We start from the raw sequence: 26,880 nt of genomic DNA on the forward strand, positions 1-26,880 counted from the left end.
AAACACTGTATGAAATTACACACCTTAATGACAGGTGGATTTTTGTAATGATTCGTCTCTGTGACCAACACTAACCAGCATCTCTTTCATCTTTACTATCACTGTGTCCCAATTACCTCTTTCCTCCCATCTTGCACTTGTTCACTTCCCTTCAATGAGTTGAAAGGACTGGTATAGCAAATATGGTGGAAACTCCCAACTAGCCCATAGCTTCAACAATCCAATGCTTTTAGATATGTGGGAAGTGGTGAGCAAGTATACACTTCAGGTTAAAGGAGAGATTAGTGGGACCCACCCCTTGTCTCCATCAGCCTCACTGACTCAGTGTGGCCCCCTACAGGTTGTGGTGGGGATCTGTCTGGTCCCACGGGTTCCTTCAACAGCCCAGGATACCCCAACAGATACCCCGACAACAGAGAGTGTTTCTGGTACATCCAGACTGCCACAGGAAGCAGCATCACCATTACCATCTATGAGTTTGATGTGGAGTACCACCCTGACTGCAACTATGACGTACTAGAGGTAATGTGTGTGATGTGTTGGTGTGGGTCTTAGGGAGTGTGTTTTTGATTCTGCGTGGTGTATGCCAGAGTTGTGTTGTGCTCCCTCCTGTGCTAGCTGTACCCAGAGGGCCTAGCGCAGAGTAGCTCACGCCAGTGGAATGCTGACTTCCACCAGACAGAACAGTGAATGGAGCCAGTGGGGCAGAAATGACCTGGAAATCGCAGCTTAGGGAGCTAGCTAGCTGGCCTTTATCTGGTCCAACTGCCTCCAACGCTGGACTAGCCCCGACCACTGCCACACTACCCAAAATCCCAAAGGCTGGTGCCACACCCTAACGTCCCACAAATGTCACTTCATCATCATCAGCTGCTTCTTCCTGTCCTGTAGCTGACCAAAGATGTTTGTTGTTGAGGAAACCGTCTGTAGCCCAGCAACACATTTAAAGGATGGTCTGACAATTAGCTAATTTGATTCCCATATGTCCTATTTTTAAACCAGACAAATAAGCATAGATAAGGATATGAACATAGTTAAGTGATAACCTCAGCTCTAAATATGCAGTGACAGTCCGAATATGCATTCTGTAGGCTCTTTGTACCCTTCAATGGCCCGTTGTTGCTACATTCGGTTGTATGTGCACTGAGTCTACAAAACATTAGGAACAACTTCCTAATATTGTGTTGCATCCCCTTTTGCCCACTGAAAAGCCTTAATTCGTCGGGGCATGGAATCTACAAGGTGTCGAAAGCGTTCCACAGAGATGCTGGCCCATGTTGACTCCAATGCTTCCCACAGTTGTGTCAAGTTGGCTGGATGTCTTATGGGTGGTGGACCATTCTTGATACACACAGGAAACTGTTGAGTGTGAAAAACCCAGCAGCGTTGCAGTTCTTGACACACTCAAACCGGGGTGCCTGTCACCTACTACCGTACCCCTTTCAAAGGCACTTAAATCTTTTGTCTTGCCCATTCACCCTCTGAATGGCGCACACACACACAATCCATGTCTCAATTGTCTCAAGTCTTTAAAATCCCTCTTTAATCTGTCTCCTCCCCTTCATCTAAACGTATTGAATGGAACACTGGTCACTTTAATGTTTACATACTGTTTTACCTATTTCATATATATATCTATACATCCCATAACATTAGCACATTGCTCGTGCTAATATTTAAATAATTCTTCATTCCATTATTTTACTTTTAGATGAGTGTGTATTGTTAGATATTACTGCACTGTTGGAGCTTGGAACACAAGCATTTCGCTAGGTCCAGACCTGTCAGCTCTCTGTCCACCACCACCATACCCCTGAACCTCTAACCCTTAACCTCTAACCCCTGTCTTTCCACAGGTATACGGAGGCCCTGACCTTTCAGCCCCGAGGCTGGCCCAGCTCTGCACCACCACCTCCAGCCCCCTCCAGGTCTCCAGCACAGGGAGCATGGTCACAGTCCGCTTCAAGTCTGACCCCTACGTCAGTGGCCGAGGGTTCAATGCCACCTGGGTTGAGGTCCAGGGAGGTGGGTGATAGTGGGCTGTAGACACATAATGTACCGCACCTACATACAAATACACATGTTTTCACTAAATCCCGTTTCCTCTCCTCTCTCCTCTCTTCCTCCGCAGGATGTGGAGGTCCGATCAAGGCCCCCAGTGGAGAGATCCACTCCCCCAACTACCCCGCCAACTACCCCAACATGGTGGACTGTTCCTGGACCATCTCAGTGGACGTAGGCCACCGGGTCCTCTTCAACTTCACTGACCTGGACATAGAGCTCCACTCCACGTGCCAGTGGGACCATGTAGCTGTGAGTGATTACTTTCTGAATGATGACGTGTGTGGTGTATTATGACTCCTGAGATGAGGAGGAAATGAGGAATGTGGTTGTGGTTCTGGTATCTTTATGCCACTATCTCTCTCAATGTCACGGTATTGGCAAGTCCACACTAACAGATGTCAAGGTCCTCTGAAAGAAACTTGGCATCTGAACACTGAGACAATCTATTGAAATACCAACTGCTGTTCTGAGGGCAGTTTCCAAGCTGTCCCTCCCACTGCCTCTGTCGTTCTAAGTGGCCTTTGTTACCATCCCCCCATCCCCCCCATCACAGAGAGAGAAAACGCGAACAGAGCAGAGCTCTTTGTCTCTCTGTGGTTTGGCCGTCTTCTTGTCATCTTCCAGGGCCCATTGTTAACACAGTAAAGGGCAGACAGTACCACTGAAATGATGTGAATACTAACACCCTGATGTCCCACTGGTCAAGTGCCCTAGTGGTCTGTGACAAAAGCTAGTGCTACAGATTTTGTTCAGGGAAACAAGTAGCGTTCAGTCTATGCGAAAGAGCATTCAGTGTGTAAGATACAAGCTGCTATGAAATACTGCGTTGAGGTAGCCAACAGAATAGTTATCCTTTGAAAAGCCCCTGTATGAGTCAGGCAGGAAGCCTAGTGGTTAGAGCGTTAGGCAGGAAGCCTAGTGGTTAGAGCGTTAGGCAGTAACCGAAAGGTTGCTAGATCGAATCCCCGAGCTGACAAGGTAAAAATCTGTTGTTCTGCCCCTGAACAAGGCAGTTAACCCACTGTTCCTAGGCCATCATTGTAAATAAGAATTTCTTCTTAACTGACTTGCCTAGTTAAATAAAACAAATAAAGAGCTGGTGAATGACCAATCATATGTCATTTTTCCACTTCATTGTGAGACACGAACTACAGGAAACAGAAATGATTCCACATTTTCCATTCTGAACATCACCTTCTCATCTTTACATTGTGTGTCTGTGTGTGTGTGTGTGTGTGTGTCTGTGTGTGTGTGTGTGTGTGTGTGTGTGTGTAGATCTATGATGGACCCAGTATATCTGCTCCGCTGCTGGGTCAAGTGTGTGGTCAGACACGGCCCGTCCCCATCACCTCCACCCAGAACACCATTTTCGTGCGGTTCAGATCTGATGCCAGCCTCAACCACCGGGGCTTTGCCGCCACCTTCTCCGAGGGTGGGTCATTAGCACAGCTCGCACGGCAATAGATACAAATATTGATACATATACTTTACCTCTCTTAGCCATTATTGAGACATTAAACACATTTCTGGTTTATTATACAAATATTTATGTGGACGAAGTCTGTTCCAACATTGAAAAACATGTATATAAAACATATTTTGTTATTAAAGTGTAGATTTTGGTTTGGATTCTTATTGGTAAGAAACGTTTATTTCTCTCAGCTTGTGGAGCCACCTTCTTGACAGATGACGTGGGTGGGGCCATCGCATCGCCACGGTACCCTGCTGTCTACCCAGCCAATCAGAACTGCAGCTGGATCATCAAGGCTCAGTTGCCATGTGAGTTAGCCAATCACATCACAGATACACACCACTCTATCCACTGCACTACAACTCCCATTCATTTCAATGGCCTGCCAGCTTTGGTATTTGTGTTAACCAATGATACTTTGTTTTTATATTGCAATGTAATTGATAGTTAGTTATCTGTAACAAACTGAAGTGATGCGGTGTCTTGTTTTCTCTTTCCACACACTATCCAATGCACAGTCAACCATGTGACCCTGTCGTTTACGGACTTTGAGCTGGAGAGTCTCAACTCCAACTGTTCCCACGACGCTGTGGAGATCCTAGATGGAGATAACTACATGGCACCAGTCATTGGTAAGGTCATGTTACAGAAAATAAATAATATAAAATAATACAGATCAGTGCTACACAGTGGATACTGGTCCTCTGAGGCTACATACTATAGAAGAATATAAACAAGAACGGGATATAACAGAGACTGTGTAACCCTTTACACTCGTAACCGTAGACGGTTGAAAATGGCAGATTTGAGCACTGATCACCTCCTAAATTGGTACACTGTGGCTGTACTGTAACATGCTCATAAAAGCAAATTCCCACGAGTGTGAAGGGTCATGTCATTGTTGCAGCACATGGCCTTTAACATGGAAAAAATACTGTATCGAAGTATTACTGATTTCTACTTCAACACAATGATAGATGACGTTTTCCATGTTAGTTGTGATGATATTTATTTTCCTCTCAGGTCGTTACTGTGGCACTGAGATCCCTCACCCAGTCACATCATTCAGCAATGCCCTGGTCGTCAACTTTGTCTCTGACTCCTCTGTCGCCATGAAGGGCTTCAGAGCAACCTACACAGGCTCCACCTCAAGTAATGCATCTAGCTGTGTTTGTCAGAATGGTCAACTATTAGTGGGACCCAATGGTTGTGTCACATAAGGTCTTAAAGTACCTTCAGAAATGGAGTTTATTTCCACATATCTGCTGCTGTCTAATGCCTATCTCCATATCATCTGACAGTGATCAGTTCTGACAGCGACTAACTCTAACCCTCCTCTCACTAATCTTAACCCCGTCTTCCTCTCGCAGGCTGTGGAGGGGACTTGCTCATGGAGACGGGGGCCTTTAACAGTCCTAACTACCCTGATGCCTACCCTCCCAACGTGGAGTGTGTCTGGACCATCACCAGCTCCCCCGGCAACCGCCTCCAGCTCTCCTTCATGTGAGTCTCCTATACTTATTACATGGGTCATTACATGGGTCATTACATGGGTTATTACATGGGTTATTACATGATCAAATGCCTCCATATTGCATCTTCTACGTATTCTGAATATTTATTATACTGTAAGACATTGCCTCAGGGAAGATCATTAAATAATGTTATTTCACCATGGAATAGGTTCTAAATACAGTGGTTATAACAGTGTTATTACATAGGTCGTTACACATCAATGACTAAGCTATTAGTTATTATTTACCTCTCCTGTGCCAGTATGTTCCAGCTGCAGCCGAGTTCTGACTGTAACAACGATTACCTGGAGATCCGGGAGGGAAACTCTACAGGCGCTCTGGTTGGTCGGTTCTGTGGGGTCTCCCTCCCCTCCAACTACACGTCTCTGATTGGCCACATCCTGTGGGTCAAGTTCCGCTCAGACTCCTCTCTCAGCGGAGCTGGATTCAGAGCTACCTTCTCCCACTGTGAGTGTGTGTTGGGTTTTTGTGGGCGCGTGCATGCGTGTGTTCTACTGAGGGCCGTAGTGTCTTACTGTACAACCCACTCTCTCGATGACACAATGCATCTCTTCAGATGCTTATCCGTTCTGTTAACTCCATGCCCAGCATCACATCTCTGTCGACGCTCTATCTTCTTCTACTGATGCAAAAATGCTTTCAATGACAAGATACAGTACTTTAGCTTTAGATGCGTCCAGTCATACTCGGTATGCTAAACACAGGACATGTGGTCTCCTTCTCCAGTGTATGGGAATGACATCACAGGTACGTCAGGACAGATAGCGTCTCCACTGTACCCCCGGACATACCCCAACAACGCAGACTACCGCTGGACCATCACTGTACCCGGAGACGATTACATTCAGATCCACTTCCTAGACATGGACATCGAGGACCTGTACGACTGCTACTATGACCAGCTTAAGGTGTGCGTCGTCGAGGCGACTGATTCTTTTGAAATGACCTCTTTCTTCCATAGAATTCAAAACATCCCCAAAAGTCATCTTCGTTTTGATATTAGGAAATGTTAGATCACTATCATACTTGAAAAACTCACTGTGAACATGAATAATATCAAACGAATCTTATATAAGAACATCATATCGGGAACCATAAACCGTTTCCCCAGTCTTCTTCATAACTTCTAACCTCTCTCTCTGTGTGTGGTCAGATATTTGACGGGCCCAACATCCATGCCTACTCCCTGGGGAAGTTCTGCGGTCTATCCCTGCCCGCCTCGGTTAGTAGCTCTGGCAGCACCGTGACTCTGGAGTTCCAGTCGGACACTGTGGTGGGGGGAAGAGGCTTCCTCATTGAATGGTCAGCCATACAGAGCTCTGGACCCCTGCCCACCATAGCACCAGGTGTGTGTTTAAGCCAGTGGGTTTTTGTGCACCTGTCCGTGCACCCATCCATGTGTGTTACTATACTAATTTCTATCTCTCTCTCTGTATGTAGGTGCCTGTGGGGGGGCTCTGATGCCAGGCGACAGCCCCAGGTTCCTCTTCTCCCCCGGCTGGCCAGACAGCTATGGCCCTAACCTGGAGTGTACCTGGGTCATTCGTTCCCCTAACTCTATTGTGGAGTTCAACCTGCTGTCTCTGGACATGGAGGACTACCCCACCTGCTACTTCGACAGCCTGGTTATCAGGGATGGTGAGTGAGAGTGAGAGAGAGGCCTGGATCCTGTTCATTAGGCCACACTGTAGTAAAAAATCGAGTATTTCTCATTGGACAAGTTCAGATAGTACCTGTTTGTTTCACTCTGTGTTCTTCTGTATCGTGCAAACTGAACATGACCATGGTCACTACCACTACACTGTACAGTGTGTTTATGTTTTAGCTAAGCAAATGGACACGTCTCCTCAGTGAACACTGCATGTCCTTTCCTTTGTGTTCCTAATGTTTACCCCAGTGTGTGTTCTCCTCCCCCAGGTGAAACCAACCTGTCCCCCCTGCTGAACACTGTGTGTGGCCGTGAGCTGCCTGGTCCCATCCACTCTACAGGGGACTCCATGTTCCTCCGCTTCATCTCAGACAGCAGCGTCTCCGGGAAGGGCTTCAACGCTTCCTACTCCAAGGGTGAGCTCACTCACAACCCTCTCTGAAGCAATCCAATCACTGGAGTTTGTTGACCCTGCTAACTTGGTTGACATGTCATGTCGTTTACCCTGCTAATGTGTCATCGGTTGACATCTCATTCTTTTAACCTTGCGTGTCTTATTGGTTAAAATCCCAGGCTGTTGATTTCATATTGGTTTGTATCATAGGTTTTTGATCTTCCTGGATTCTGTTTCTCTATGACTTTGACAATGCAGATCATTCTGATTTCATAGAGGTTGAAATCATTGACTGTATTTATCTAAAGGATAAAGAAAACTCTCAGTATGTCTTTGACAAGTGACAATAAAGTAATTGTTTTCTAATTCTCCTTCTAGGTTGTGGTGGTCTGCTGCACGTGGACAGGGGTGTACTCTCCACCCCGCGATACCCCGAGAACTACCCGTCCAATCTGGACTGTAGCTGGCACGTGATGGTGACCCCAGGCTTCAGAGTGTCTGTTAACATCCAGAGCCCGTTCCAGGTCCAGGGCTTCGGCACCGCCTGCAGCTCTGGAGACTTCCTAGAGGTGAGATATGGTGCATTTGGGAAGTATTCAGACCCCTTGACTTTTTCCACATTTTGTTCCGTTTCAGCCTTATTCTAAAATGTATTAAATTGTTCATTCATCATTCAACACACAATACTGACAAAGCAAAAACAAGTTTTTAGATATTTATATAAAAAATAAATATCACATTTATATAAATATTCAGACCCTTTACTCAGTACTTTGTTGAAGCAGCTTTGGCAGCGATTACAGCCTAGAGTCTTCTTGGGTATGATGCTACAAGCTTGGCGCACCTGTAGGGAGTTTCTCCCATTCTTCTCTGCAGATCCTCTCAAGCTCTGTCAGGTTGGATGGGGAGCGTCACTGCACAGCTATTTTCAGGTCTCTCCAGCGATGTTCAATCTGGTTCAAGTCCGGGCTCTGGCAGGGCCACTCAGGGACGTTGTCTTGGCTGTGTGCTTATGGTCATTGTCCTGTTTGAAGATGAACCTTCGGCCCAGTCTGAGGTCCTGAGCGCCCTGATGCAGGTTTTCATCAAGGATCTCTCTGTACTTTGCTCCGTTCATCTTTCCTTCGATCCTGACTACTATCCCAGTCCCTGCCGCTGAAAAACACCACCATGCTTCACATAGGGATGGTGCCACTCTACCGTAAAGGCCTGTTTGTTGGAGTGCTGCAGAGATACTTGTCCTTTTGGAAGGTTCTGCCATCTCCACAGAGGAACTCTGGAGCGCTGTTAGTGACCATTGGGTTTTTGGTCACCTCCCTGTTCTTGGGGACTTTCAATGCCTCAGACATTTGTTGTTACCCTTCCCCAGATATGTGCCTCGACAATCCTGTCCCGGAGCTTTACGGACAATTCCTTCGACTTCATGGCTTGGTTTTTGCTCTGACATGCACTGTCAACTGTGGGACCTTTTAATATGTAAAGACAGGTGTGTGCCTTTCCAAATCCTGTCCAATCAATTAAATTCACCAGAGCTGGACTCCAATCAAGTTGTAGAAAAATCTCAAGGATGATCGATGGAAACAGGATGTACCTAAGCTTCATTTCAAGTCTCATAGCAAAGGGTCTGAATACTTATGTAAATAAGTTATTTGCAAAAATTTCCTGAATATTTTCCGAATGCCCTGTAATAGAGTCAAATAGAATAGAGAAGAGAAGAGCATTGCCGAGTAGAGTAGAATAGAATAAATTAGATATTAGATTAGAGAAAATAGTATAATATAGTATAATATAATTGAGTAGATATTGAATATAATATTTACTAACATCAAATGCATTGTGACATGTTTATATTATTTTATATAACTTGTATAGTTGTATATCACATCAATGGATGCTGCTTAGACAAATAGTTATTTGAAGCATGATCAGGTTGATTATAAACTCAGCAAAAAAATAAACGTCCCTTTTTCAGGACCCTGTCTTTCAAAGATAATTCGTAAAAATCAAAATAACTTCACAGATCTTCATTGTCAAGGGTTTAAACACTGTTTCCCATGCTTGTTCAATGAACCATAAACAATTAATGAACATGCACCTGTGGAACGGTCGTTAAGACACTAACAGCTTACAGACGGAAGGCAATTAAGGTCAAAGTTATGAAAACTTAGCACACTAAAGAGGCTTTTCTACTGACTCTGAAAAACACCAAAAGAAAGATGCCCAGGGTCCCTGCTCATCTGCGTGAACGTGCCTTAGGCATGCTGCAAGGAGGCATGAGGACTGCAGATGTGACCAGGGCAATAAATTGCAATGTCCGTACAGTGAGACGCCTAAGACAGTGCTACAGGGAGACAGGACGGACAGCTGATCATTCTCGCAGTGGCAGACCACATGTAACGACACCCGCACAGGATCGTTACAGCCGAACATCACACCTGCTGGACAGGTACAGGATGGCAACTTCAACTGCCCGAGTTACACCAGGAACGCACAATCCGTCCATCAGTGCTCAGACTGTCCGCAATAGGCTGAGAGAGGCTGGACTGAGGGCTTGTAGGCCTGTTGTAAGGCAGGTCCTCACCAGACATCACCGGCAACAACGTCGCCTATGGGCACAAACCCACCGTCGCTGGACCAGACAGGACTGGCAAAAAGTGCTCTTCACTGACGAGTCGTGGTTTTGTCTCACCAGGGGGGATGGTCGGATTCGCGTTTATCGTCGAAAGAATGAGCGTTACACCGAGGCCTGTACTCTGGAGCGGGATCGATTTGGAGGTAGAAGGTCCGTCATGGTCTGGGGCGTTATGTCACGGCATCATCGAACTGAGCTTGTTGTCATTGCAGGCTTTCTCAACTCTGTGTCCCTTACAGGGAAGACATCCTCCTCCCTCATGTGGTACCCTTCCTGCAGGCTCATCCTGATATGACCCTCCAGCATGTCATTGCCACCAGCCATACTGCTCATTCTGTGTGTGATTTCCTGCAAAACAGGAATGTCAGTGTTCTGCAATGGCCAGCCGAAGAGCCCGGATCTCAATCCCATTGAGTACGTCTGGGAGCTGATGGATCGGAGGGTGAGGGCTAGGGCCATTCCCCCCCAGAAATGTCTGGGAACTTGCAGGTGCCTTGGTGGAAGAGTGGGGTAACACCTCACAGCAAAAACTGGCAAATCTGGTGTAGTCCTTGAGGAGGAGATGCACTGCAGTACTAAATGTAGCTGGTGGCAACACCAGATACTGACTGTTACTTTTTATTTTGTCCCCCCCTTTGTTCAGGGACACATTTTTCCAGTTCTGTTAGTCACATGTCTGTGGAACTTGTTCAGTTTATGTCTCAGTTGTTGAATCTTGTTATGTTCATACAAATATTTACGTTAAGTTTGCTGAAAATGAATGCATTTGACAGTGAGAGGACATTTCTTTTTTTGCTGAGTTTATGTAGTGAATGAACCAGTCTCCTAAATGATTTTTAAAGTCACAGTTATTTACTACACTACACATAATATACTACACCTTGTTATAGCCAGGAAGAGTGATTTGCTCTGACAGATTCAATTTACCCAGTGAGTGATATGGATTGTAACATGACCCTTACCCCTCTGTGTGTGTGTGCGTGCGTTACTGTGATTGTTACTGTGTGCGTTTCTGTGTGTGTTTGTGTGTGTGTGTGTGTGTGTTCAACCCGCCGCCTCTCTGTCTTAGTTGAGGAACGGTCCGGATGCCTCAGCCCCGTCTCTGGGGGGTCGTCTGTGTGGCACCAGCCCCCCTTCCATCACCCAGACAACAGACAACAACCTCCACATACGATTCATCTCAGACGCCACCAACGAGGGCAGTGGCTTCAAACTGATCTTTGAGGCCCACAGCCAGGGTGAGACTGTAATAACAGTAAATTGTTATAACATGTTTAAAACACAGACAATCAAAGGTTTAGATAGAAACACTAATGTATGTTATTACATGACTGAGACATCACTGTATTTTTGGCTTAAGAGCATAGAAGTCAAAGTGTATGTGAGAAAATACTTTCTGATTTCTAGATTTTCCGAATCACATGTATTTTCTCTCCTCCTGTAGCTTGTGGAGGAAGCATTGTGTTGAGTTACTCAGACCCTCCAGGCTATATCACGTCACCCAACTACCCCCAGAACTACCCCCAGAACATGGACTGTATCTGGGTCATCACCGTGCCCAACAGGGAGTCTGTCCAGATCGACTTTGATGAGGAATTCTACATCGAGCCTACGTCCAAGTATGAAAATGTCCCATTTGATATCATCGTCATGTTGTAATTCTTCATCATGTTTCTTTTTACTTGTACTTTTTATAAGTTCTTATGTCACATTTCTTATATATGAGTACAGAACGCCATATGTTTCTTTATATATGAGCACAGAGTATGACAGTGTTTCTAATAGACTGGATCCAAGAGCTATATATTGTACCGTTCTGTTGTTGTTAAATTGTTTGAAGGAAACAATTTCATGAGATTTACCCCCAATGTTTTGTCATCAGCTGTTTATATGACTACGTTGAGCTCCGTGATGGTGCCACCTCTGATGCTAACTCCCTCGCAAAACTGTGTGGCAACACCAGGCCCTCTACCGAGCATTCCACTGGCTCCACCATGTACCTGCGCTTCCGCACAGACGCCAGCATCACACACAAGGGCTTCAAGGCCAAGTACTCCATCGGTGAGTGTGTGTAACTCGAACAGAATCAACCCACTCCGCCACGCTCTCTAATACAGTCTCGCACACGCTCACACACTCACTCAAATACACTTTACCACCTACATAGACCATGAACCCTTTCAGTGGGCATGTTACAGTATCAAACATATCTCAGAAAGCAATGTATTTTGCTGCCTCTTCTACAAGATACAGGAGATGCAGGAGATACTTGGAATGACCCGGATCTCAATCTCAGTTTTTTGGTCTTTTCAATCCAACACAGCCACGTGTGGAGGCACATACACTGGCCAGAGTGTTAACCTTAAGAGCCCAGGTTTCCCTGCGAACTACCCAGACAGCTTAACCTGTGAGTGGTACCTGGAGGGCCCTACAGGACACTACCTCACCATCAGCTTCAACAACTTCAGCCTGCAGAGCACAGTAGACTGCAGCGGTGACTATGTCGAGATACGAGAGTACAATGCCTCAGGTAACCTGTTCTATGTTTAGGGATTCTTAACATGTTTCTAGCAATGTTCTGCCTAAAAATGACAGCGGTGTGTGCACATACAGTTGTGTTATATCTCTTTTCTAAGAAGTCTAATTCAGTTTGTCAATTTGTGTAATTCATTTTGTCTAATGTGATGAAATAAAAGTTGACGAATGTGTTGCCTGTATGTCCTGTTCCAGGGCGCTTCCTGGGAAAGCATTGTGGGAACAGCATACCTAGCCCTATGGAAACAGGAGACAGCTTTGCTTATGTCAAGTTTGTCAGCGACAGCAGTGTAAATGCCCCAGGATTCACTCTGACCTTTGTGGGCAGTGTGGAAGGTACAAGTCAATTAATTTAAGACTTACAGTGCATTCGGAAAGTATTCAGACCCCTTTACTTTTTCCAAATTTGGTTACGTTACAGCCTTATTCTAAAATGTACACATAATACCCCATAATGACAAAGCAAAAACAGATTTTTTGAAATTTTTGCAAATGTATTACAAATAAAAAACTGCGCTTGAGCACACATATAGTATTCAGACCATTTACTCAGTACTTTGTTGAAGCACCTTTTGGCAGCGATTACAGCATCGAGTCTTCTTGGGTACAAGCTTGGCACACCCGTATGTGGGGAGTTTCTCCCATTCTTCAGATACTTTTCCCAAAGCCACTCCTGCGTTGTCTTGGCTGTGTGCTTAGGGTCATTGTCCTTTGGAAGGTGAACCTTCAGCCCAGTCTGAGGTCCTGAGTGCTCTGGTGCAGGTCTTCATAAAGGGTCTCTCTGTACTTTGCTCCGTTCATCTTTCCCTCGATCCTGACTAGTCTCCCAGTCCTTGCTGCTGAAGAAAAAAAACAGCATGATGCTGCTACCACCATGCTTCACCGTAGGGATGGTGCCAGGTTTCCTCCAGACGTGGTCCCGTGTGGCTCAGTTGGTAGAGCATGGTGTTTGCAACGCCAGGGTTGTGGGTTCGATTCCCAGGAGGGACCAGTACGGGGAAAAAAATGTATGAAATGTATGCATTCATTACTGTAAGTCGCTCTGGATAAGAGCGTCTGCTAAATGACTAAAATGTAAATGTAAATGTAGACGTGCCGCTTGGCATTCAGGCAAAGAGTTCAATCTTGAAATCATCAGACCAGAGAATCTTGTTTCTCATGGTCTGAGAGTCTTTAGATGCCTTTTGGAAAACTCCAAGCGGGCTGTCATGTGCCTTTTACTGAGGAGTGGCTTCCGTCTTCCCACTCTACCATAAAGGCCTGATTGGTGGAGTGCTGAGAGATGGTTGTCCTTCTGGAAGGTTCTCCTATCTCCACAGAGGAACTCTAGAGCTCTGTCAGAGTGACCATCGGGTTCTTGGTCACCTCCCTGACCAAGGCCCTTCTCCCCCGATTGCTCAGTTTGGCCGGGTCTGCTAGCTCTAGGAAGAGTTTTGGTGCTTCCAAACTTATACCATTTAAGAATGATGGAGGCCACTGTGTTCTTGTGGACCTTCAATGCTGCAGAATGTTTTTATACCCATCCCCAGATCTGTGCCTCGACACAATCCTGTCTCGGAGCTCTACGGACAATTCCGTCGACCTCATGGCTTGGTTTTTGCTCTGACATGCACTGTCAACGGTGTGTGCCTTTCCAAATCATGTCAATCAATTGAATTGACCACAGGTGGACTCCAATCAAGTTGTAGAGACATCTCAAGGATGATCAAAGGAAACAGAATGTACCTGAGCTCAATCTAGGTGTCTCATAGCAAAGGGTCTGAAATACTTTTTGTTTTTATTTTTTATAAATTAGCAAATGTTTCTGAAAAGCTGTTTTCGCTTTGTCATTATGGGGTATTGTGTGTAGATTGATAAGGAAATACAAGATTTTATCTGTTTTAGAATAAGGCTGTAACATATCAAAATGTGGAAAAAGGGAAGGTCTGAAAACTTTCTGAATGAGCTGTGTGTGTGATTTCTGTGTCATAGCTTTGTGTAGTATTGGTATTAGCAGTGAAAATGACTGACTGACAGTACAAGTTAATAAGCTGTGTTGATGTTAACAACCCGTTGTTTTCTTTCTCATTTTTTCCGTCCTGTCCCCCTACAGTGTGTGGAGGTGAGCTGAACGCTCCCTCGGGGACCATCTCGTCCCCTAACTATCCCAACCTGTACCCTCACAGCCGTACGTGTCGTTGGGAGATCACTGTGGTCCCGGGGAGAAGGGTCACTCTCACCATCAACGACCTTCGGCTGGAGGGCACCAGCAGCAGCTGCTATGCCGACTATGTGGATGTGGGTCTCACTTATCTTTCAGCTTCTCTTCTTTTAGGTTCACTTTTTCATCATTTAAGTCGGTGTGTTGTTTTATTTTCTCATTTGCCTCCACTTGCTGTGTAGTCATATCATCTAAGATTAAATTCTACTCAATTCTTCTAGCACATAATCAGCCAGGTCACAATCATGGTTCTTTCCATGCTTCCAGTATGACGTTATTGGTTCTAATGCAGTTCTAATGGTTCTAACTGGTTCTGATGGCATGGTTCTGCTCCCTCAGGTGTTAAACGGCGTGGCGGTAACCGCCCCTAATATCGAGCGGTTGTGTGGCACCGTGTCAACTGGCTACCAGGTTAAGTCGTCAGCAAACACCATGACTGTAGTGTTCCGTACCGACTCCTCTGTCTCCAATGGAGGCTTTACAGCTACCTACTCCTCCAATGAAGATGCATGTGAGTACAGCTTTACTCTCCTCTTCCTCGCAACTTTTCCCAGGATGTTAGTATAAGATCATGTGTTCTCAGTCAACCTACAGTACCTACCTGGTAAAATAAGGGTTAATAATAAAGGCGGCCATTGCAGTTTTGACCTCTTTCAAAGACATTTAAAGACACTTTTTATGCAAAGTATGTCTTTAATGTGTAAAGTGTGTTGCCATCCTCATAGGGATGTTAACATTTGGATTTGAATTATCAGAACTGCTCTCAAGTGAAATATCATACATTTAAAATACCCTTCAGTGCTTTCTTGTTCTAAACCTCTATGTCCTTCTCCATAGTGTGTGGTGGCATCCTCAATGACCCAGCTGGAGGTAACTTCACCTCCCCGGGCTACCTCACCTCTAACTACAGCAACAACCTGAACTGTGAGTGGCTGATCCAGAACCCTACACAAATCAACTCGTCCATCGTGGTCATCCTAGAAGACCTACACCTGGAGAACCATCAGACCTGCAAGTCCGACTACATAGAATTCCGCCTCGGTGAGTCACAACGCTGGATGTGTCGTTTTGCTAATCGAAGAATATTTACATTCGTATCCAAAGTAACTACTCATTAGGGCGGTTTCACAGACACAGCTTTAAGCATAGCCATAGAAAAAAAAGAGATATATATATATTTTTTGCATTTAAATTTTACTCCACAATTTTCAATCTTATCTCATCGCTGCAACTCCCCAACGGGCTCGGGAGAGGCGAAGGTGGAGTCATGCGTCCTCCGAAACATGACCCGCCTAACCGCACTCCTTAACACCCGCCAGTTTATCCAGGAAGCCAGCCGCACCAACGTGTCGGAGGAAACACCGTTCAACTGGCGACCGGAGTCAGCCTGCGGGCACCCGACCCGCCACAAGGAGTCGCTATAGCGCGATGAGCCAAGTAAAGCCCCACCTGCCAAACCCTCCCCTAACCCGGATGACGCTGGACCAATTGTGTGCCGTCCTATGGGACTCCCGGCCACGGCCGGTTGTGGCACAGCCCGGGAATGAATCCGGGTCTGTAGTAACTCCTCTAGCACTGCGATGCAGTGCCTTAGACCACTGTGCCACTCGGGAGGCCCTAAAAAGCACTTTTAATGGAGATTCTTCATTGAGCTTGCTTTTTATTCCAGGACTAATCGTAATCTATGTCTGGGAAATTTCCCCTAAGTGATAAAGACAAGTGATTATGTGCCTAACCTTTCTGTAACTGATCCCCAGAAACAGGCTGTGTAACTGTGTCAATGTTGTGCATCTTCCCTTCCTAGGTGGCTCTAGCGGGGAGCTGCTGGCCCAGTTCTGTGGCCAGACCACTCCTATGATTCCCCTGGTGGTGTCCACCCCTGAACTCTGGGTCCACTTCCAGACCAACCAAGCTATAGGAGACCTGGGCTTCAAGGCCAAGTACCTATTCTCCGGTGAGCTTAGCCCCATCTCTCACGTACAGTTCCTCAATGTCTGTAAACTCAACATCTTGTGGTCCAAGCACCACTAGTTTTATTCTGAGGGATATCAGACACAGATCGATGCTCCACTAAGGCAGCAAGATATGAAATGTAGCATTACAATCTTCATGACCTCTCCATCACCCTATATAGTGTGGTGGTTGGTAGACTGGGGAAGGAGGTATAATCCTGCCTTCCCAAACATTTACCTTTTTACTCAGCCATTGTGTCTAGCTCCTAACCTCTACCCCTGTCTCCTTACCTCCCTATAGAATGTGGTGGTTGGCAGACTGGACAGGGAGGCGTAATCTCCAGCCCTGCCTACCCTAACCTCTACCCCAGCCCCAGTCGCTGTGCTTGGTTACTGGAGGCCCCTGAGGGCCACACCATCACTGTGAGTAGTAGAGAATCCCTCAGCAGCACGTCCTGGAGCTGGCTTAAATCTTGTGTGTGTGGTTTGGTAGCTAAAGTTAGCTACATAGCTAACACTGTAAGACCAATATCAATCAGCATGTGAACTAGCTAGTTAGCCGTATTGGGAAGTGAAGAGGATTTGTGATGCGTTTCTCTAATGTCTTCTGGTAGATGGTGTGATTGTTATATTTGTTTACCTGGATGGTCAATTTCTTAGGTAATAGTGACATTAATAGTAACATTGATGTAGTGTATGGTATTTATGCAGAGCTGGTGCTATAAATTGGATGGTATAATATAAACTCAACTTGTGCAACACAAACAGCCATCACATACCATACAGATTTACCTTAAAAAACATTCAAACCACCCCTCCATTTACCCCGTGTTGTCCCTGTCAGCTCACCTTCAGCTACTTCAACCTGGAGCCTCACAATACCTGTGGATGGGACTCTGTCACCATCTTCAACGGGGGCTCCCCAGGGTCTCCTGTGATTGGCCAGTACTGTGGAACCACCTCCCCGGGAACCATCCAATCAGGGTCCAACAAGCTGGTGGTGGTTTTCCTGGCCGATCACTCAGTGTCCAGAGGAGGGTTTGTGGCCACCTGGTCAACTGACACCTCAGGTAGGCTATGGGCCGATGAGTGACCAGGATGTCATCTTGGCCAAGGTTGAGGTCAACGCAGGGAGTTAACAAAAATTCCAAGTAATTTTAAAAAGCAAGGATGGAAATCGGACTTGGAATTTCAGTTTGCTTTCTGGATTAACTGAATTTAAATGGAATTCACCCCAGCCCTGGTCTTGGGATTGTTGTGTGATTGTTGTGTGATAGTTGTGTGATATGTTGTGAAAACATGATGTACTGTTGTATCCCTACAGGCTGTGGAGGAGTGATACACGCTGACACTGGCGTCATCAAGTCTCCCAACTACCCCCAGAACTTCCCTGCCAACATCGAGTGTTCCTGGACCATCATCGCCCACGAGGGTAACCACCTGGAGATGAACTTCAACTCTGACTTCCAGATCCCTGATGCCAACGGGCAGTGCCAGAGCAGCTACATCAAGGTGAACACACCCTATTGAACCTCCTATCTCCTACACTTGCTTGATAAGATTGTGCCCTCTATTAAAATAGCCTTTGGTATTGCAAGGTTGATGCTCCGCTGACATCTTATGACTAAAATAATGAACCCAAGGAGTGGGAATTATTTTGTATAATGGTTCTGTGCAGGGGTGTGTGGTACGCCACTGGTTCTGTGGTCTGCTAGCTGCAGGGTGTGACAGCACTGATCCAGTCGACATCATCACTCCCTACTGTACAATACATACTGAACATAACGTCTGTTTGTTACTATCTCTGTGGTATTACCTGTAGGTGTGGTCAGGTGATAGTGACACCGCTGATGGACTGCTAGCTACAGGTTGTGGTACCACCGCCCCAGCCCCCATCATCGCTCCCTACAACACCATCACCACTAGGTTCCAGTCCACTGGAACCCCAGGAAGAGGCTTCTCAGCCAACTACATCACACGTGAGTAGAGTACTACTAGTGTCTGTTAGGTACACATTTACAGTCGTAATATATCAGTGTATTTTAACTACTATAAAGTTCTCTCTGTTGGCGTCTTCTCTCAGGATGTGGAGCTAACTTCACTGCCCCCACTGGCCGGGTGGTGTCGCCCAACTACCCAGCCGACTACCCCTTATTCTCCGACTGTAGTTACCTCATCGACGTTGGACCCCAGACTGTTATCATCCTGGAGTTCCGCACCTTCCAGGTAGAAGGTAAGAAGAAGGACCATCTAAATGGTCATCTTGGCTCTCCTGCAACATGATAGCTGTGTAACAACAACTGCACAAGAGATTTGTCTCTAGCTCTTTGCTGTTGGGAAAGTCAGCCCGATATGCTGCTTCCGAAATGTGTGTCGCTTATTCTACCTTCAAATCACATTTATAATACTATGATTCTTTTTACAGTTATTTCCCTCCTTGTTGTCCTAGCCTGTGTCCTTTGTGTCCTGTCCTAGCCCACTCCACGTGTATGTTTGATGGGGTGAAGGTGTACAGTGGTACCCACCCTACGGGGACCCCTGTAGCCACAGTGTGTGGCAGCTCCATCCCTGGGCCCTTCAGCACCCTGGGACCCATGCTGGTCAACTTCTACTCCGACTCCATCATCAACGACAACGGCTTCCTGGCTGAGTACAGAGCTATACGTGAGTATCATGCTTCAAGTCTGAGGCCCAATTCTAAATCAACCCTTGGACCCTAAGCCATCTACCAGAGGTGTCCAACTCAATTCCTGGCCGTGCCTCTGCTGGTTTTTGTTGTTTCCAATTTAGACCTAGACAACAAAGTGAGGAGAGTTCCTAACTACCTTCAGAGGACTAGAGTTTGACACATTTGCTGTATGCACTTGAAAAGATCTGAGAAGATTTTATTTGTGTAAGCAAATGTGGTGAAACGTCCACCTAGCCTACAAAAGGCAAGGGGGAGCTATTACCATATTGAGTATTTGTGCGTTCTGGCCCTGACTGGATCTGTCTGGGCCTCTGGGCTAAGAGTTTTGGGCTTTTGGCCTCATAGTTCTGGGGTTGTTTACCATTAAGAGGGGAATGCTGCCGTTGCGCTGGCGCTCCATTCAGCCCAGTGGAGAATGTGAGGAATGGAGAGAGGCTGCGCTTTCTAACAATTAGAGGGGATTTGAGAGGAGAGAGGGCTCTGGATACAAGGCCACAGCAGATGGATACCAGGCCAGGGACAACACATACACACAATAGACCCACACACACACATACAGTGCCTTCAGAAAGTATTCACACCCATATTACTTTTTCCAAATGTTGTTGTGTGACAGCCTGACTTTAAAATTGATTAAAGTGCATTTTGTTGGTCACTAGCCTACACACAATAATACCCCATAATGTCAAAGCGGAATGATATTTTCTTCTTTTTTTTTTTTACAAATTAATACAAAAATGTAAACTGAAATGTCTTGAGTCAATAAGGATTCAACCCCTTTGTTATGACAAGCCTAAATAAGTCCATGAGTAAAAATGTGCTTAACAAGTCACATAATAAGTAGCATTGACTCACTCTGTGTGCAATAATAGTGTTTAACATGATTTTTTTAAATCTCTGTACCCCACGCATACAATTATCTGTAAGGTCCATCAGTCGAGCGGTGAATTTCAAACACTGATTCAACCACAAAGAAGGGCACCTATTGGTAGATGGATAAAAAATGAAAGGCAGACATTGTCTATCCCTTTGAGCAGGGTGCACTAATGAATTTCTCTTTTGGATGGTGTATCACTGCATCCAGTCACTACAAAGATACAGGCGTCCTTCCTAACTCAGTTGCCGGAGAGGAAGGAAACCGCTCAGGGATTTCACCATCAGGCCAATTGTGACTTTAAAACAGTTTAATAGCTGTAATAGGATAAAACTGAGGATGGATCAACAACATTGTAATTACTCCACAGTACTAACCTAATTGAAAAAAAGATATATATATTCCAAAACATGCATCTTGTTTGCAACAAGGCGCTAAAGTAATATTGCAAAAAATGTGGCGAAACAATTAACTTTTTATCCTGAATACAAAGTGTGTTATGTTTTGGGGCAAATCTAATATAACACATTACTGAGTATCACTCTACATATTTTCAAGCATGGTGATAGCTACATTATGTTATGGGTGTGCTTGTAAACATTAAGGACTGGGGAGTTTTTCAGGATATAAAAAATATGTAATGGAGCTAAGCGCAGGCAAAATCCTAGAGGAAAATCTGGTTCAGTCTGCTTTCCCCCAGACACTGGGAGATGAAGTCACCTTTCAGCAGGACAATAACCTAAAAGCACAAGGGCAAAACTACACTACAGTTGCTTACCAAGAAGACCGTGAATGTTCCCGAGTGGCTGATTTACAGTTTTGACTTAAATCTACTTTCATTTTCAACAAATTTGATAACATTTCTAAAAACATGTTTTGACTTTGTCATTACAGGGTATTGTGGTAAATGGGTGAGAATTGTTTTTGTTATCCATTTGAATTCAGGCTGTAACACAGCAAAATGTGGAATAAGTCAAGGGGTATGAATACTTTTCTGAAGAGAGAGAGACACACACACACACACACACACACACCAATTCATAAGGATTAAACTCTGACCTCTGTAATATTCAGACATGCAGCCTGTCAGACAGAACAGTAAATATGTATCATCATCAGTAGCTAAATGACTCAGACAGGGCAGCCATTATAGCCTCTATAATGGGGGAGACACCACTCTCCATCAACCCTTTTAGATGATTCATGTCTAGAGTGGCAGGGTAAGTGTGACAGCACATTGAAAGCTCAGAGTAGTCAAAAACAAAAAGCCTTATTGCTTTATTTTTTGTATGCTTCATAATGTAAACAGCTCTTCTCTCAGAGCCAAGACGCACAACAAAATACAGCCTGAAAATAAACAGAATTAATTTAAGTAGGATTCATTCAAGTATATTTAATTCAAGTAGAAGAAAAAGGGGGAGGAAGGAGACTAATAAAGGGATTTGTGTTTCTGGTATGGTCAGAATGCTATTAATCAGTGTTTTTTTTACTATTAGCATGTGGAGGTGTGTTCAACAGCACTTCTGGTACGGTCAGCAGCCCGGCTGGCATCGATAACTACCACCACAACATGAACTGTACCTACCACATCGTAGTCACTGAAAACAAGATCATCAGCCTCAAGTGAGTCCAAGGGACATGCTGCTTTGTCGACTAACCCAGAGAAGGTCTAATAATGATCAGAAAACCAACACAATCCATCATCATTAAAAATAAGAACAGGGAGCAAATGCAAGGCTCAAGCTGAAGTGTTGACTTAGTCTAAAGCACATACAAGACTGCATTATTAGCTAACAATAAGTACCTCATGTCTGTAGTGTAGTAAGATCATTCTGATTCTGAGAACAGACCGTCTCATGTCCCCCGATTCCACCTGCAGGTGTTAATGCCTTTGTGTCACACCATAACCCCCACACAGAGAGTGTGTGTGTGTGTGTGTGTGTGTGTGTGTGTGTGTGTGTGTGTGTGTGTGTGTGTGTGTGTGTGTCGGTGTATGAGGAAAGATTTCCTTTATGGACCAGGCACCTCCTAACTCAAAAACAATGACTTTCCTCCTAAGGGACTTTCTGTGCGTGACAGTGTTTTAACAAACCCACATGAACAGGTTGACACCTTTTCCAGAAAGTCGTGTCAGGCTTTAAATGACACCCACATCTCCTCAGATGTCCCATAACCCTCTGCCTCTCCTTCCACCAATCAGGTGGAACACCTTCCATCTGGAGGCGTCGTCGTCCTGTCACTATGACTATGTGATCGTGTACGACGGGCCCAACGCCATGGCTCCTATAATGGGGCAGTTCTGTGGCACGGAACTCCCGCCCAACCTCCAGTCCACAACCAATCAGATGTTTATCGCCTTCAGGACCGACTCATCCGTGTCTGGGATTGGCTGGAGGGCCACCTACATTGAGACTCTGGGTAGGTCATCTTACACATGGCTTCTCTATTGGTCTATTAAAAAACAGTGGATGGTGTTACATTTTTCTTATCTAAGTGTCCCAGACACTATATGGGCTATTTGAAAACAACGGACTGTATCTATATAAAAGATGGTTACATATCTTACATTGTCCTATACTTATTCAGGCCTCAAGCTACTGTCGACGTTAAGTTAATATAGTTTGTTTTACACTCACTCTAGAGAAGTGAGATGCCAGGATTGTTGTTCTACTCTCTCCAATATTAACCCACATGTCTTAAATCGCTATGTGGGGAGTGGGGGGCTGTACATTCCCAATGACTGCCCCGCTGCGCATAAACAGCCTTTTGTCCATCCGATGGGCAGGGGGCCAGCCAGCCATATTAGTGTACTCAGACCAGGACAAAAGAGAGAGAGGCATTCTGCATGCATCAACCTAGTGAATAAAAGGCGTAAATGTGAGAATGTTTTTTTTTTAATCTCTTTTGCCATTTATTTTAATGCATTTTATCTAGTTGATTAGTGTTTGATAGTCTAGATACAAATGTCTCTATACAAATGTCTCTATAAAGTATAGAGAGGGTTGATTTGTGTTTGATAGTCTACTGTAGATACAAAAGGCTCTATAAAGTACAGAGAGGGCTGAGAAAGAATCCAAGATTCCATCATTGTCATAGAAGAGAGCCATGGTGAATCACCCCACTCTGTGTTACACTTATCAATCTCCAGCTGTGGTTACCCCTGTTTCCCATGAAGCAGAAGGCCCACCGAGGGATGTGAGCAGCTGAACAGACTGGGCAGAGGGGGAAGATTTATGACGGCGCACACAAACGCTCCTCTGTCTCTGGGAATGTTAGGAGTTCTATAGGTTTTAACATATTATGTTCAATGTTCACAGCATACCCCCTCAGAGCTCAGACATCCAGTCCCTCAGTTAGTGTTGATGCATACAGCGCAGCAACAGCAGGAGGGACAACTGAGTATATGGGGACATGTGATATCTTGATGTGATATTAAATATCACTTGATGGGTGGATACTCAACAAGTGCTGTTTTGAATGTGTACCACCCTTGTTTGATGATGTAGGCCTATACATGTGTAATAACAGCCATGCAATCTTTGAGAATTCATGGGTATTTAGCGCTATCTGCTGTTCACTTATGGAAGCCTGCATGAGAACTCCCGAAGCCCACACGAAATATCATCACTCTTTATCACATATGCCCATGTCTTCCTCTTCCTCCCCTGTCTCTCTCTCCAGGCCCGGCTCAAGGTTGTGGGGGTTATCTCTCTACACCTATAGGGATGTTTGGATCTCCAGACTCTAACGGTGATGGGAACTATGAGTATAATATGGACTGCCTGTGGACCATCACCATGCCCATCAACAAAGTCATTAACCTCACCTTCTCCTCGTTTGAACTGGAGGGAACGTCTACATCTACCTGCCATTACGACTACGTCAAGGTTAGGAGATCTAGCATTCCTTCCATTCATTTGTTCACTCATTCGTTTATTTGCTCTCTTGATTGTTCGTTCTTTCACTCATTAATCTGCTCTCTTTCTTTCTTTCTTTCTTTCTTTCTTTCTTCCCCCTTCTACCCTTCACCGTCAGATCTTTGACGGAGACAATATGAACTTCCCTCTGGTGGGGACGTACTGTGGACGTGATGTAATCCCGGGACCCTTTGTGTCTGTTAGTAACTTCCTGACTGTACACTTCGTCACTGACAGCTCTGTCAGCTACAGGGGCTTCAACGCCACCTACAGGGCACAGGACAGTAAGACACCCTTATGGTCTATTCCCTCCCTTTCTTTCTATAAAAGTTTACCTGCCCTGCACTCATTGGCTAATCCATCACATTATTATTAATAAAAACTTAGAACGCATATTTACAGTACCAGTCAAAAGTTTGGACAAACCTACTCATTCAAGGGTTTTTCTTTATTTGTTACTATTTTCTACAATTTAGACTAATAGTAAAGACATCAAAACTATGAAATATTGCATATGGAATCATGTAGTAACCAAAAAAAGTGTTACATTCTTCCAAGTAGCCACCCTTTGCCTTCATGACAGCTTTGCACACTCTTTGAAAACTCTCAACCAGCTTCATGAGCTAGTCACCTGGAATGCATTTCAATTAACAGATATTCCTTGTTAAAAGTTAATTTGTGGAATTTCCTTCCTTCCTTAATGCGTTTGAGCCAATCAGTTGTGTTGTGACAAGTTAGGAGTGGTATACAGAGGATAGCCCTATTTGGTAAAAGACCAAGTCCTTATTATGGCAAGAACAGCTCAAATAAGCAAAGAGAAACGACAGTCCATCATTACTTTAAGACATGAAGATCAGTCAGTCTGGAAATGTCAAGAACTTTGACATTTTCTTCAAGTGCTGTCACAAAAACCATCAAGCACTATGATGAAACTGGCTTTCATGAGGACAGCCACAGGAAAGGAAGACCCAGAGTTACCTCTGCTGGAGAGGATAAGTTCATTAGAGTTAACTGCACCTCAGATTGCTGCTCAAATAAATCCTTCACAGAGTTCAAGTAACAGACGCATCTCAACATCAACTGTTCAGAGGAGACTGCGTGAATCTGGCCTTCATTGTCGAATTGCTGCAAGGAAACCACTACTAAAGGACACCAATAAGAAGAAGAGAGTTGCTTGGGCCAATCACGGTGGAAATTTGTCCTTTGGTCTTATGTGTCCAAATTTGAGATTTTTGGTTCCAATCGCTGTGTCTTTGTGAGATGCAGAGTAGGTGAATGGATGATCTCTGCATGTGTGGTTCCCACCGTGAAGCATGGAGATGTGATGGCGTGGGGGTGCTTTGCTGGTGACACTGTGATTTATTTAGAATTCAAGGCACACTTAACCAGCATGGCTACCACAGCATTCTGCAGTGATGCGCCATCCCTTCTGGTTTGCGCTTAGTGGGACTATCATTTGTTTTTCAACAGGACAATGACCCAAAACACACCTCAAGGCTGTGTAATGGCTATTTGACCAAGGAGGAGAGTGATGGAGTGCTGCATCAGATGACTTGGCCTCCACAATCACCGACCTCAACCCAATTGAGCTGGTTTTAGATGAGTTGGACCGCAGAGTGAAGGAAAAGCAGCCAACAAGTGCTCAGCATATGTGGGAACTCCTTCAAGACTGTTGGAAAAGCATTCCTCATGAAGCTGGTTGAGAGAATGCCAAAAGTGTACAAAGCTTTCATCAAGGCAAAGGGTGGATACTTTGAAAAATCTAAAATATATTTTGATTTGTTTAACACTTTTTTTTGGTTACTACATGATTCCATATGTGTTATTTCATAGCGTTGATGTCTTCACTATTATTCTACAATGTAGAAAATAGTAAAATTAAAGAAAAACCCTTGAATGAGTAGGTGTGTCCAAACTTTTGACTGGTATTGTATATTAATTGGCGTTTGGGTATTGCAATTCAAAAGACGTGTGTGTGTGTGTGTGTGTGTGTGTGTGTGTGTGTGTGTGTGTGTGTGTGTGTGTGTGTGTGTGTGTGTGTGTGTGTGTGTGTGTGTGTGTGTGTGTGTGTGTGTGTGTGTGTGTGTGTGTGTGTGTGTGTGTGTGTGTGTGTGTGTGTGCGCGTTATCCAGGACTCTGCGGAGGCACTCTGAACGCTACAAATGCGGTCCAGACCATAACATCTCCTATGTACCCCAACGCCTATCCCCCGTTCATCTCATGTCGCTGGGTCCTGGATGCCCCTCCTCAGGAGAGCGTTAAAATAGCCGTACAGCAGTTCAACCTGCAGCCCAGCCAGAGCTGTAACACCAACTTCCTGCACATGAGTGACTGGCCTGTGGTGAGACAGGCTAGCCAATTTTTTGTTGTTGCTTTTTTATGTGTTTATTTGTACAGTGTTGTTGGGTCACTTGAAAGTCACCTACAATTAAACGTTGTATTATATACTAAATTTGTAGGATACTACTACTCTAGATGTCAGCTCTTTTAAACTGTTAACCATAACTGTGACAGTAGCCGTAACCGTACTGTACTGACAGGCATACTTCCACCTCCTTGTGAAGCTGACACGTATTGCATGTCAGGACTGGGAAGATTATTTTAGAAAGTTCATCTTCACTTACTCTGTGAGTCTCCAAAAAAGACTTCCTCTAATGCCCTTAATCTTTCTGTATTGTGTGTTTCACAGGGAGACTACGGACAGGCACACAAGTTCTGTGCTGCGGACCACATCCCAGACTTCTACAGCTACGGGAGGACCATGCACATCGTCTTCAAGTCTGACGCCTTCATCACCGGCAACGGAATGAGCCTGACCTATCAGGTGGCAGGTATGGTGATGGCAGACTTCCAACCGTTAAGAGGGAGAGGCTCCCTCTTACCCCATTCTCCTTTTACTAGTGACATATTTTAAACATCTGTGTTTGTCCCATGTCTTTATCTTTAATGTATTTGTCTGGTGTTTTCTC

General features: G+C 45.0%; 1 protein-coding gene across 1 annotated transcript in view; it reads left to right on the forward strand.

The window, feature by feature from the left end:
- Window positions 1-26,880, forward strand: part of cubn (cubilin (intrinsic factor-cobalamin receptor)) — a 53,025-nt gene that overhangs the window by 24,098 nt on the left and 2,047 nt on the right. Inside the window, exons 28-62 of the mRNA XM_029698770.1 lie at window positions 341-522; window positions 1,857-2,025; window positions 2,132-2,313; window positions 3,340-3,496; window positions 3,727-3,843; window positions 4,054-4,167; window positions 4,559-4,687; window positions 4,906-5,038; window positions 5,312-5,517; window positions 5,797-5,978; window positions 6,224-6,416; window positions 6,511-6,708; window positions 6,988-7,134; window positions 7,491-7,681; window positions 10,814-10,982; window positions 11,189-11,363; window positions 11,627-11,805; window positions 12,068-12,274; window positions 12,475-12,615; window positions 14,372-14,556; window positions 14,819-14,990; window positions 15,317-15,520; window positions 16,284-16,433; window positions 16,733-16,854; window positions 17,276-17,501; window positions 17,756-17,943; window positions 18,254-18,410; window positions 18,515-18,664; window positions 18,907-19,095; window positions 21,491-21,617; window positions 22,195-22,412; window positions 23,676-23,881; window positions 24,030-24,195; window positions 26,044-26,252; window positions 26,601-26,742. Of these exons, the coding sequence (XP_029554630.1) occupies window positions 341-522; window positions 1,857-2,025; window positions 2,132-2,313; window positions 3,340-3,496; window positions 3,727-3,843; window positions 4,054-4,167; window positions 4,559-4,687; window positions 4,906-5,038; window positions 5,312-5,517; window positions 5,797-5,978; window positions 6,224-6,416; window positions 6,511-6,708; window positions 6,988-7,134; window positions 7,491-7,681; window positions 10,814-10,982; window positions 11,189-11,363; window positions 11,627-11,805; window positions 12,068-12,274; window positions 12,475-12,615; window positions 14,372-14,556; window positions 14,819-14,990; window positions 15,317-15,520; window positions 16,284-16,433; window positions 16,733-16,854; window positions 17,276-17,501; window positions 17,756-17,943; window positions 18,254-18,410; window positions 18,515-18,664; window positions 18,907-19,095; window positions 21,491-21,617; window positions 22,195-22,412; window positions 23,676-23,881; window positions 24,030-24,195; window positions 26,044-26,252; window positions 26,601-26,742 (5,982 nt within the window). The remainder of the gene's footprint in view (window positions 1-340; window positions 523-1,856; window positions 2,026-2,131; window positions 2,314-3,339; window positions 3,497-3,726; window positions 3,844-4,053; window positions 4,168-4,558; window positions 4,688-4,905; window positions 5,039-5,311; window positions 5,518-5,796; window positions 5,979-6,223; window positions 6,417-6,510; window positions 6,709-6,987; window positions 7,135-7,490; window positions 7,682-10,813; window positions 10,983-11,188; window positions 11,364-11,626; window positions 11,806-12,067; window positions 12,275-12,474; window positions 12,616-14,371; window positions 14,557-14,818; window positions 14,991-15,316; window positions 15,521-16,283; window positions 16,434-16,732; window positions 16,855-17,275; window positions 17,502-17,755; window positions 17,944-18,253; window positions 18,411-18,514; window positions 18,665-18,906; window positions 19,096-21,490; window positions 21,618-22,194; window positions 22,413-23,675; window positions 23,882-24,029; window positions 24,196-26,043; window positions 26,253-26,600; window positions 26,743-26,880) is intronic.

The sequence above is a fragment of the Salmo trutta genome, chromosome 2 (assembly GCF_901001165.1).
Source record: "Salmo trutta chromosome 2, fSalTru1.1, whole genome shotgun sequence".
Classification (NCBI taxonomy): domain Eukaryota; kingdom Metazoa; phylum Chordata; class Actinopteri; order Salmoniformes; family Salmonidae; genus Salmo; species Salmo trutta.